The sequence below is a fragment of the Erigeron canadensis genome, chromosome 6 (genome assembly GCF_010389155.1).
Source record: "Erigeron canadensis isolate Cc75 chromosome 6, C_canadensis_v1, whole genome shotgun sequence".
NCBI lineage: Eukaryota > Viridiplantae > Streptophyta > Magnoliopsida > Asterales > Asteraceae > Erigeron > Erigeron canadensis.
The window spans coordinates 6,142,056-6,154,828 of NC_057766.1; the positions used below are offsets into that span (position 1 = coordinate 6,142,056).

The 12,773-nt window shown below is 37.5% G+C and overlaps 1 protein-coding gene and 1 pseudogene across 1 annotated transcript; both read right to left on the minus strand.

Annotated features, from left to right (window-relative positions):
* Positions 1 to 1,555: 1,555 nt before the first annotated feature.
* On the minus strand, positions 1,556 to 2,765 carry LOC122604219 (annotated as a pseudogene).
* Positions 2,766 to 2,958: 193 nt separating this feature from the next.
* Positions 2,959 to 3,600, minus strand: LOC122605822 (putative ATP synthase protein YMF19). The gene has a single exon (XM_043778779.1). The coding sequence runs from the start codon at positions 3,523 to 3,525 to the stop codon at positions 3,046 to 3,048; it is 480 nt and encodes a 159-aa protein (XP_043634714.1). The 5' UTR covers positions 3,526 to 3,600; the 3' UTR covers positions 2,959 to 3,045.
* Between the last annotated feature and the right edge of the window lie 9,173 nt (positions 3,601 to 12,773).

Consider the following 12,773-nt stretch of genomic DNA (forward strand, 5'->3'; position numbering starts at 1 on the left):
TTCTAATAGTAAAAGCTCGCTATAAATCCAGTTTCTAGTATATAGATAGAGAGTCCCTAGCCTGAGAGACTAGTTCTCTCCAGTGTCTTTGACAACTATATACGAAAGAGTACGATCACAGGCCTTTCAGTGCCATCGAAAGAGCCTAACGCCTATATCCTACCAACCTCAATCTGCACGTCCGAAAGGGACCCTCTAATTCTATCATTCAGAAGCCTCAGGACCGTATCCATGAGGCTAGCAACCGATAGCAACTGTAGCATTAGGATCGACATTGTAAGATTTTCGGGTTTCAAGGTCATACTTAAACCGTATGATCCTTGTAACTCATGATAGCTTGACTAAGTAAGCATGCATTGGAGCTTACTTGTTCTCAAAACAGGTGTCAGGCTAGTACGGAAGTCGGGATTTGATCACATCACTGTATCTAAACAGTTTTCTTCCCTTAAGTGGCTTACGGAGGTATTCGAAGCCACCCGAATTGTTGCCTGTATCAGTCCCTCAATCGATCAGGTATCCTGATATCATCCCTCGATTTCATCGCCGGATGATGATGCGGAAGGATGACCGGGGACGTTTTTAGTTAAGCTCTATCTGTCTCTCGGGACTCGATCGAGTCATTCTTGTGTGTACTTGTCATTCGTAATGGTTTTAGTAACTCTTTCTTGCTTTCGTCACTTGTCATTCAGGTACTAGTATCTGTAAATCAACTCCACTCTTTCTTGTACCTGGCACTAGTCAAATTGTATATCGGTTCATGGCATGTTAAAACGACTCTATCGGCTTATAGTCATTCCTGGCACTCGGGCATGTCTTTGATCAACACGGTTCCGTCACTCGTATCTGCTTGAACCAGTACTTCCTTTCTGCCGTTCCTAGGGCACCCACTCCCGTTTCTTGGTTGTTGGTGTATTGGCTCTTAGTTTGGTTCCCGGTCAAAGCCGTGAAAGCAGATAGGGTGAACAATATTATCGTAATATGGGTATGAGTATAGTATATGTACAAACAGGTAAGTAAACTACTCCTTCGACTAGTGCCCGCCGTTTGGGGGCCTACATCGACTAGGCCCCCGCTGACTGAGGGAAGCGATCTGTCTTAAACAAGAAGATTTTCCGGGTGAACAAGAGATGGCATGTGAATGAGTGATATGGGAGAAGGAATAAATTATTGTACGTATGATTATGGGGTCGGTACGATACACATATGGTGAACAGTCAAAGCGAGGGATGGGGTCTAGTTAAATACGATATGGGAGATATGGGATACAGCTAATGTCGATAAAGAAGGGAGGGAAGGAGCTCTTGCCTTCCACTCAGAGCAGAACGTTCCTTCCGCAACGCAAGGCTATTTCTTTCGTAGCAGCCAAGGATGAGTTCGATCCATTAGGTTCTTCGATTTGTTCAGAAAAGAAACGAGAGATAAGAAAACATCTTTGATTACGATTAAAAGGAACAATCTCAAATAGACCAAGATCCAATTTCAGGTCATTTCTTGGTGAACATGATCTGCCATAATCTCTTCGATCCCTTCATTATGTGCCAGAATAAAGAGAGATTTAGTAGGAAAGTGGAAGATATTTTTTGTATATGATAATAAAAGGGAGTGGGAAAGCTGCAGTAATTCTTTGGAAAAGCCCGCTTCTCTTGTCTTCGAGCTTGAATTCTTCAATCCACTGATTCGTTCCTTCATATACCTCCCCCAAATAGATAGAGACAAATAGGAATAACCAAACTACGTCTACAAAATGCCAGTACCATGCAGCTGCTTCAAAGCCAACGTGAAGCTCCTTGGTCAGATGACCAAGATATTGGCGAATACCACATATGATCAAGAAAAGAAAACTATAATCACATGAAAACCATGAAAGCCAGTTGCTAAGAAAAGGTAGAACCATAAATACTATCCGAAATTGTGAAGGGCGCTTGATAATATTCCATTCCTTGAAAGGCGGTGAATACTAGAGCCAGTAAAACGGTAGCTACTAAAGCGTAAACTGCTCGTTTTCCTTCCCCGCGAGTATAGCATGATGAGCCCAAGTTACGGCAGCCGGATGAAAGGAGAATAAGAGTATAAGAAAAGGGATTTCCCAGGATCTAAAACCGCAATCCCTTTTGGGGGCCAAATACCTCCGATCTCTACCGTAGGTGCCAAAGAAGAATGAAAAAAAGCCCAAAAAAAAGCAAAAAAGAACATAACCTCCGAAACGATAAACAGAATAAACTCATATCGAAGTCCTAATTGTACGACTTTGGTATGATGTCCTTCCAACGTGGATTCACGTAGAACATCGCGCCACCATACGAACATGGTATATAGGATAAATATTAGGCCCAAACTGAGAAGTGTTGCCCCCCTTGAAATGAGTGCATGTACATCACACTCCTACGGTGGTTGCCAAAGCTCCGAGTGAACCCGAAATAGGCCATGGACTTGGATCTACCAAATGATAAGAGTGCCTCTGAGATTCAATCATAAACAACTTTGCCTCGGTTGCATGTAAACCCCCCCTTCACCCCCGCCCCCTAAAGTGGTAAAGAAGGCTCTTTGGGGTCTCTCTTTCTATCTGACAGGACAAACAAATAGGAAGGGATGGTTCTTTCATTGCAAGAAGTCTAACTAGAAAAGGATCTCCCTATTACTTTGAGAAGAGAATTGTTGGTTTGACCGACGAACTACGTGGGAAAATGGACCTTCTTTCTTTTCAGAAAGCATTTTTGGAAAGTAACAATTCCATTAAGTTCCGGTTTCGAAAAACTTTCCACCGGGGCCTAACATCAAAGGCGCAGGTTGATCTCTCTGGTTGAGGCTGCAATTCATTTTGACACGTGGGAAGGGCTTACTCTACTAGTGTCTCAGCTTGGTCTCGCTCCCTTCCCGTACTATTCCTCCCCACTAAAAAAAGAGCGATTGAGAATCTCGAGAACCTTTCTGAACGTCTGTCTTCGCGGGACGATTTGAAAAGGAGTATATCTTTCTTGTAGTGCCTTCCATTCCACTATTCTGATCGAGAAAGAATCTCTTCTGAACGACCAAGTCATAAGGAGATTAAAAACCGATGCTTCCTTGGCCGTGTAGAACATGGATCAGCATTATGTCATTCTTACAAGTGATCCCCCATCCAGGATTGGAAGAAGTGCTATATGAGGACTTCGAGATCAAATATAATATGTTCTTTTCCATTCCTCGTGAGCCACTGATTTCTCCGAAACAAGAGATCAAAGTGATCGTCCTCCTTTTTCCCAATAAGTCGATGGCCTTACACCATTGGGAGACTTCGAATAAACTGGAGTACATATAGGATAGACCGGTGCTAAAACCTTTTCTCAAGATATCTTCCAAACTGTTGGGGTCCTTGCTCCGGATGTTGTTCGTACGGTGTGAAAGCAGTTGGTTACGTAGTTTTAGAATTTTGCTGATCCCAAGTAGTCCATCTCCATCATTGCATATGGCAATATAGAAAGTAAAGAAGAAAAGGCATAACCAGAAGAATTGTGTGAAATAAGTGAATTTATCCAGTTGAGGCATCTTGATTGAGAATAAAGGATTCCCCCCATACAGAAAGTTACTTTTTCCTGTACGAGTAGTGAAGAACTAATAAATTTGTTTTTGTTGGTTGTTGACCAACGAAAAGAAATGGGATTTTTGGGCATCAGATTCTTCTTCTTCTCTTACGATATTAAGAGTTTTTCTAAATTAAGTCGTAATCTTTATATACGATACCGCCAAAAGAAACTTCCTTCCGCACATGGGGTGGAGGAGGGGATAGAAGACAGGATGTGACTACTGCTCTTATAAAGAACTGAATGAAACGAGTATCGATAAGTAGATTCGGGATGGGAATAGAAAAATTTATCCCTTAGAGCACATCCTTACCTACACCTACATTGAACTAAATGCGTTAAGCATATAGTTGCATTTTCATGCTAACCGAAAGTTGAATCAAGTATATCCTACTGAGCTCAAGAGATGAAGGGTAATTCTTTCTTTTTTAGGATGGATTCGATCCCACCTTTCCAGTCTAGGCTTCCTTCGCACAGGCTACACATGGTTCCAGGCTTCATAAAAGCGAAAAATAATTCCGAAGCAGCAATTTCACTCGCATCTGCTTGGACTGCTAGAAAGCTTTTTCCTTGCAGTTGGAAGAAGTCGTAACTAAGTAAGTATGCACGCCCGCGAAGTCACTTCCGCTTCCGACAATCATTCTCTTTGAGTTGATGGATCTTTAAAGAAAACCAATAGCGATGACCAAGTCCACTCTTTTTTCTTTTGCCTATAAGTGAGTCATTGATACCGAGAAAAAGCTCTTCCTTTTGTGGTTCGCCTTTTGTAATAAGTAGCACTTGACTTCCTTTTCTCCTCCCCGGAATAAAAACCTTTAGCTCTATCAATAGAGATAGATGCCCCTCTTTGAGCTGCTCCGCCCGGCTACCGATTCTATAGCTAGCTGTCTGTTGCACCGCCTTAATCAGGGTATCTTTACCTCATAGATAGAGCTAAGCTGTCCTTCTTTCTTATAGAGTACTTTACCTAGGGGATAGAGATGTGGAATTTACCTTCCCTCATAGATCGGCCTGCAGGGAGGGCTGTCTCCTACACACTGGGAGTTTTTCAAGTGGTTCGATCGAAATACATACAGGAAGTTCAAAGCTTGGGCAGAACAGAGACAAGGGAAGCTAAGCTCTTCGAGCTTTCTCCGCCAGCTCTATCTTATGTAGTGTGGTGGCCGGCCTTCCTACCAGAATGCCTCCGCGGACGGGCAGCATGCTCCATTGTTGGTATTGCACAGTCGATCCAGCATGAGTAGATCCAGTTTAGTCCAAACAGTAGGAATATCCCGAGTCGAGTAGTAGCCTCATGGAGGAAGACGAGGCTATGAAATAGGTGGATGAGATAAGATGTTTATTGAGGAGTAGGCTTAACCTGCGGAGGAGAAAGACCAGTGAAGAGCACCTTTAAAGCCGTTATATGCCCGGAAAGTCCCAGGTCTAAAGTAATAGGTACAAGCACTTCCCGCTTTATGTCTGATCCGAGGTGCTCAAGTGCATTCTTATTAGGTATTTTCTGATCCACCGCTCACATTTCAAATCGATCATGCCCACTCTTCGTAAGGAAGACTAACCTAATCTTGCTTACCAAGACAGATATGAATGCGTGCTTCCAGCTAAGTGAATGAGCGACCAGGATAAAAGGATAACAGTCATACCAGTCCTAATAGATCTACCCCTAAAGTAGTATGAGAAGGGGGAAAGATGTTCTAGATAACAGAGTTTCCGATCTGCCTGTCTCTTCATAAGAGCGAGGCTTTTAAATATTAGTCTTGCTTTCCGCTTGAGCCTGAGAGGATTTATGATCGTTTAGAGGATCCTGTTAGCAATGCTCCTCTAGCCTTCAATAGTCAGGGTGAGTTGTCAGCTTCTTCTTTGGTCCCGCGGGGTGAAGGCCCTTCTAACTCAGAAGTAAGGTCACAGTATACGGATACCCCTGTGATAGACAGGGATCTTTCTCTTGTTACAGGTGAACATTCTGAGGGGGAACCCGCTTTGGCCTTTTCTACTCCTACTGGGATTTCGTTAGGGGGAAGCTCTGGACCCTTCACTCTTTCTCCGGACCATAAGACCTTGGATGGTTGGTTGTCGACTCTGAACGAATGATTTTATGTGAAGAAGAGGTGGTCACTATTATAAAGAATCAAATCCCGTTACAGTTAGGAGATCAAGTGACATCCGAGAGTCTTCTTCGTCTTTTGCTGGAACTCTTTTCTTTAAAGGTAGTGAAGTGAGCCGAGGAGAGGCTGGATGGAATTAAGCTCGACCAGCGGGAGAGGAAGCATGACCAATCCGATCTTGTTTCAGAAGCTGGTAGAGAATAGAATAGGCTGTGATGCCGGGAGAGATATTTTTTCTCTTGAGAGTTTCATACGACCAGGGGGATAGAAGCCCACGGAGGGGTAGGCTAAGCCGGAAATAGAGAGAGATGTGATTAGATTAGCACGAGGAAGGGAAGAATCCTGGTCGTGGGATAGCAGTTTTTGAATCAGTCTCATTTGGCGTTCAATAAGTAGAAGATCAAGGCAGCTTCCGCTTTTAGGTCAGCTCTTTGTCTCCTTGCTATAAAGAGTGAAGTGACCTTCGGTCGAGGAGAAAGTCAGTAAGAATAGGACTAGAAACTGTGCATTTGGCTATTGGTGAGTCTGTCTTTCTTGAGAAAAAAATTTGAGCGACCAGCCCCAAAGGGGCATGAGACTAGCCAACTGTCTATCCTATGGGCTAATTCAACTTATAAGCTTGCTATCTTAGCATCCACTTGCTATCTTAGCATCCACTTGGGATAACCTTTCACTTGGATACGATCTAAATTCCACATTCAAGAAAGAACCAGACCAGGCCAACCAAGAGATAGGATCAGATGAAGGAGAGAGAGAACTACTATTGAAAAAAGGCGAATCGCTACTTATTGTTGCTATAAAAAGGAAAAAGACTACTTCTTGGACTGTGCTGACACCCTAGAAGACTAATTAGAGATTTGCTAAGTGAACGCGCCTAAAAGCGCTTCTCCTAGCTTGATCTTAAGTCTTATACATGAATTAAGCAATCTGACTTATATGCTCCTATCCCCTTGCTTTATTACACCGATAACTGCAGATGAAGCGAAGGACATCGATTATCAATTTAGACGAACGAAGAGTAAGATAAAGGCAGCTAATTCACCCGCATCTGTTGGAGGAAGGAATAGACAGATAAATAGATACTTTTTCTCCTTTCTCCCATAAAGCTTCCTTTCCTGAATCTTAGCTCTTATCTTTCTTATTTATTCTGACTACTATCACTTTATAAACCAGGCCTGGATAATTTAACCAAAACGTATCAGGGTAGTACGCCTGGAACAAGAGGGTTCGTCGTACAATTTCGGCGATTACAAAAATAAAGGAGTATATCCCTCTCCCTTAGTGTCTTTCCACTTCCGTCGTTCAGGAACAAACACTTCACCTAATTCTTTTGAATCCCGGCCCGCTTTTTCCCCACTAACTAATTACGTTACGACCACTGAACAAACTTGGTTGACGAACATAGTTTATGCGCCGCTAATGTAGCGGCTTGTCGAGCATTTGACAAACTCACACCATCCATTTCAAATGGGATTTGTCCTGTGGACACACGAGCAATCCAACGCGTAGGATTTCCTTTTCCTCTTCCCATATGTTATAAAACTTAAAATTTGTTTTTTCTATTTTTTTTACTCGAATATATCCAAACAACTCAAATTCCAATCTCAAACAAAGCAATATAAAATTTTGATCTTTCATTCAACTAAATCTTGGTCCAAGTATTTTTCTTAAAATTTTTGATCTTTCATTCAACTAAATTTTGGTCCATGTATTTTTCTAATTATTCGGTGGGTGAGCTAAAAACAATTTTTCTTTTTATGTTTTGGACGGGTCCCTATATAGAAAAATATGTGAAATGTTCATTTGAAAACTAAAATTTATATGAAAACTAAAAAACTGACCCAAACACACTGTGATCTGAATTTAACACAATATGTTTTTAGTTGTATTTTTCAAAAACACAATGTGTTTTTATTATGTAATCTAAAAATACATTGTGCTATGTTTTAAATCACAATGTATTATTGATAACTTGTTAAAATTAGAAAATTGTTCAAACACAATGTGATATGAATTTAACACAATTTGTTTTCTAAAAAAAACAAAAACACAATATGTTAGAATCAGATCACAGTGTGTTTTGACCAGTTTTTTAGTTTTCACGAAAATTTTAGTTTTCAAATGATCACAACCCAAAAAAATATACAAAATATTATATATATATATATATATATATATATATATATATAATATATATATATATATTATATATATATATTGAAAGCTTAAAGAAACTTCCATAACCTCCCCACGCCGAAGCATAAGATAATAAAATCAAATGTTATATGCTAATGCCGAGGCTTGCTTTTATATTCGTTACAATTTTATTTGACTTCTGCTGAAGGTTGACTTACATATGGTGAAGGTTCTGTTAGATGGATTTTTGTTTTTGTATGCATTAAGCGGTTTCTTCTTGCACTATATGTTTTACATGAAACAAGTTGTTTATGTGTTTAAGTGACTAAAATGAAACAAGTTGGTGCATATTGTATCAAAAGTTATCAGCCAATTTGAGACATGCATGCCTAGTAGCCATGCATCCCAACTCGACTATAAAGAAGGGAAAAAACAAACAAATTACACTTATTTCAAACATAACCCTTTAGTCCTCACTATTATATATGCATCACAAACAACTCAGTTATCATGGTTTCTATTTATCGTTTTCTTCACAATCATAGTAGTCCTGAACCTTGATGTACCGAACAACTCAAAGATTAGCTTCCAACATATGATCTTCTATTTATTTACGTACCATGCGATCCGAGAGGATGTATCTTGCAACTCTAAGTGTTAATTGAGTTAATTGATGTACAACGAATCAACAAGCTGGCAAATATTGTGTAACGTAGCAATACTGATGGTGAACTCTAACAATATTAGAGGATAAGTTTTAGTTAGGTTATCATAGCTACCCCCGACCATTGTCTAAACGAGCTAGGTCAATTACGGTTTTGAGTCTATACATTTGTGGAGGTGGATTATTGAAATTATTTGGAAAGTCCTACGTTGCATCCTATGTATATATACATTTAAACCCCAATCATTAATTAAAACTAAGTTTCATCTATATCTCTATCTCTATATATAATAAAAGAGAATTGTCTTTTAAAGTTATTTTTAGAAAAAGTATTATGTAGCATATCTATATTTTTTTTCAAAAAGATTTTATTTTATTTATGATGTCATATTTAGTATTGAACATTTTTAAAGATAAATAACCCATTAAATACTTATGATAAATTTTTATTTTTGATTGGAAATGTCTTACTCCAATAAGTATTTATATATAAACTAGGTATTTTACCCTGCACGATGTGCGGCTAGCTAAAAAGATTATTTTATACATTAGTAAATAGCTATTCTATAGGTTTATTATGTAAAAATTGATTATGTTATAGTTCATGGTTAATTCATGCATCACTCTGGTCACCCTTTGTTTTTTCGGACATGTCGATAACACAGTCACTTAACCTACTATAGTGATTACACATCCCTTCTAAGAACATTTAACCTAAGATATTTTGATATCATCAACAACACCATTTGTGTAGCCATAAATCGCGTAAAAATGTATTCACCTTATAGATTAACACTACAACAAATCAAACGTAAATCGATAATGTAGCATGTTATCTATTCATCAAACGTAATAATATGTACAAAGTAAAAAACCAAACATGACAAAAAATTAGTCATATAAATTACACATAAATTTAGTCATATGAAATACACATAAATATAATACGAATAAGTAAAAAAAACCCAATAAGATAAATAAGAAAGAAAATCATTATAGTTTTTGTTTTTTATTATATAATAGACTTTGTTTTGCTACTAGAATAACAACCAACTTTAGTTAAAGTTTCGGCAAAAAGAAAAAAAAAAAAAAGAGAAACAACAAAATTGATTAGTCATATATAATATAATAATATATTTAAATAATTTCTAAAATTTGATATAGTCTTTAAAGTTGTATATATTTTAATAAATAATATTATTTTTGTCAAATATGTGTGCCAATTTAGTAGATGCATGGACGTTATTTTATTTTTTTAATATGAGTTTTGATATTATTTTTTATCTTGTGTATATAATTATGATTAATATATTATATTATATTTAATAAAATAAAATAGATTATTTTGAGAATAAATAAAGGTTATAAAATAAATATATTGTAAAAAATGTATGGAGATGCCACGTAGGATAAAATCCTATGTGGCAATATTTAAAATTAGCTTTAGATTGAAAGAAGGCTTTAGAAGGCTAGGATTGTTATTGTTTTAATATATATATAGATATTTTAAATTTTTATTTTTGATTGGAAATATCTTATTAAGTTTTATTAATGCAATAAATATTTATATATAAATATTATATTATATTAGTCAGTTTAATATCTTCAAACTAAGTTATAAACTTATAATGTATTAAATAACAAAAATTACATATATTTTTCTTTACATTTTATTTTCGTTTAAAATATTATTTAAAATGTCCGGGTTAAACCCGGGTTGATTACCTAGTTATCTAATAAAACAAATCACCATTTTTTCCCTTTAAACTTTCTGCCTTTGAAAAACCAAAGATACTCTTTTCCTTTATACACTAATTTAAAACATCGTCATCTAATATATCTATAATACCCTTAATGAATTAATTTACAGTATATATCTCCCAACACATAAAATAACTACAATACCACCTTCAACATAAATTACCTTTACATTCATCACCATCGTCGCCCCCATCACCGTCCTCATTTCCGCCCCTACCACCACTACCGCCATCACTACCCACACCGTCGCTAGTATTGCGCGGGAATAAGTCTAGTTTAAACAATACGAGTAGTTGTGTTTGAATATGCATTTGGGAAAGTAAAACTCTAATCTTAATAAGCCTTTTAAAAATATTTTATATTAAAAACTTGTGTAGAAAGCAAAAAGAAAAAAAAAAAAAAATTTTTACCCCTTCTGTAAGATAAGGGAATCTCTTCTTGTTGTTCAAATCAGCGATGTGTACAAACAGGATTGTGATGTATGGATGATGATGTGATGGAGCAGGGACTTACAAAATCGTTTACAAACCTGTACGTTACTTTGGTACTAGGATTTAAGAAAAATGGGCCGGGATCGATCCTATAATAGTCAATAATGAAGATCCTGAAGGCGACTCATGGGTACTGAATGTTTATGAAAGTTGCTCACAACACGTCAATCATCTTGAAATCTATATATGGAGAAGAGGACTGATGACTTTCAACACCGGGCAACACAATAACCTATAATCTCGATCCATACTTGACTCATGACTTTTCAACATCCATTCACCTTCCATCTCTTTCAAACCTAATGCAAGTCTGACACCATCAAACAATACGGATTTGGATCAATCCCCTTCACCATACTAGGCAAAAATTCATTACAATTAACTTTGAACAACGACTGGTGGTGGTTGCGGATACGGAGGTGCATGGTAGCGGAGACGGGTGGTAGTGGTGGCGGTAGCGGAGGTGATGGCATATATATATATATATATATATATATATATATATATATATATATATTGCCACCAGTGAGTAGGAATTTAAATTATTTATGTCCATCCGATCAAAAAGAATTTTAATCACAACCGTATAAATCTATCCTTTTAAAACGGATGGTTGGTTAGTAATAAAATAAAAACGTAGATAAGTAACAAAGTAAAAACAACTGAAGCCCCTATCTTTTAGCTCAATACACGTGCATTATTAAGCCCAAGTTAATATGTGTCCAGGAAGTTGAGAATAATGTTGCGGACTTGCGGTAGTATTTTCCTTTATTTCAGTGGTGTTTGTTAGTGAAATAATGGGTTGATGGAGTTCCCTGATTAGCTCAAGTGGTGGTTAAGTAGTTGAGCATTTTTAGCATTCTTTTTCCTATTTAAAGCCATCGTCGATGTAACAAAAAATCACTTGTGCTTTCAATTTAATCCCCCATTACAATTATGAAGTTTCATGTTATTTTATACCATGGTGAGCGTTAATCAAAAGTTGGCAACATCGATATGCATCCTGTAACACCCCGAGCTAGGCTCGAAATACTACCGAAAAGATATAGCGTATACATGGGATTATCGTAGAACATGAACTATATGAAAATAAAGGGATTCGGTGAATCCATCATCAACAAACAAGTACATAAAGCATAATGCAAATAGGGGCAAATGAATCCTTGATCCATGTAAGACTAAGCTCAAACTCTAGCACAAGCATCCATCAACCATCACGTCTTGGATTCACAAGGTTACCTGAAAAGTGTACTAAACAAGGTCAACACTAGGTTGGTGAGTTCGTAGGGGCAAATGACGAGGATCTAATGCCAAAGCCATTCACAATATGAACTAAGCTAATGAACAAGGAACACACTTACAGTAAGCCCTTAAAAGGCACAAGTACTCAATATAGGTTGGCTCGTAGCGCAACCTGGACCCACATGTATCCATTGCACAATCATACCATAACTAGAACACACATAATGCACAAGAACACAGAATGTCGACATCAACAAATATCCATCAAGTTCTAAAATGTCAAACATGTCCATCAATGTCCCTTAATTGTTCTCATGTCATCCAATTGTCATTAAGTACGTATAGCACCCGTTTATTGCACATGCACACATTGTCCCTCTATTGTCATCGATACTGTCATCAAGTACATAAGTACCCGTTTAATGTCATCAAGTACATAAGTACCCGTTTATTTGTACATGCACACATTGTCCCTCTATTGTCATCGATATTGTCATCAAGTACATAAGTACCCGTTTAATGTCATCATGTCCATCATGTCCATCAACTCAACCATGCACAATGCACATACATTTCATACGACTTTACATTTAAGGAATCTTAGATGTTTGTATACAGGGTCACCCGCAGCCTTCCCACCACATCTCCAACTCATTAAATGTATCATCGTCTTCCATGTATGTACAACTACCCTAATCATAAATAAATCAATCATACTCAAACAATACATAATCAATCAATGTCCATCAATGACCCTCACATATGTACTCACATAATGAACTACGCAAGGTATTTAGAATACGCATAGTAAACA

Bases quoted from the DNA above. Each gene is read 5' to 3' on its own strand.
- LOC122605822 (XM_043778779.1), bottom strand. From the start codon at position 3,525: ATGCCTCAACTGGATAAATTCACTTATTTCACACAATTCTTCTGGTTA.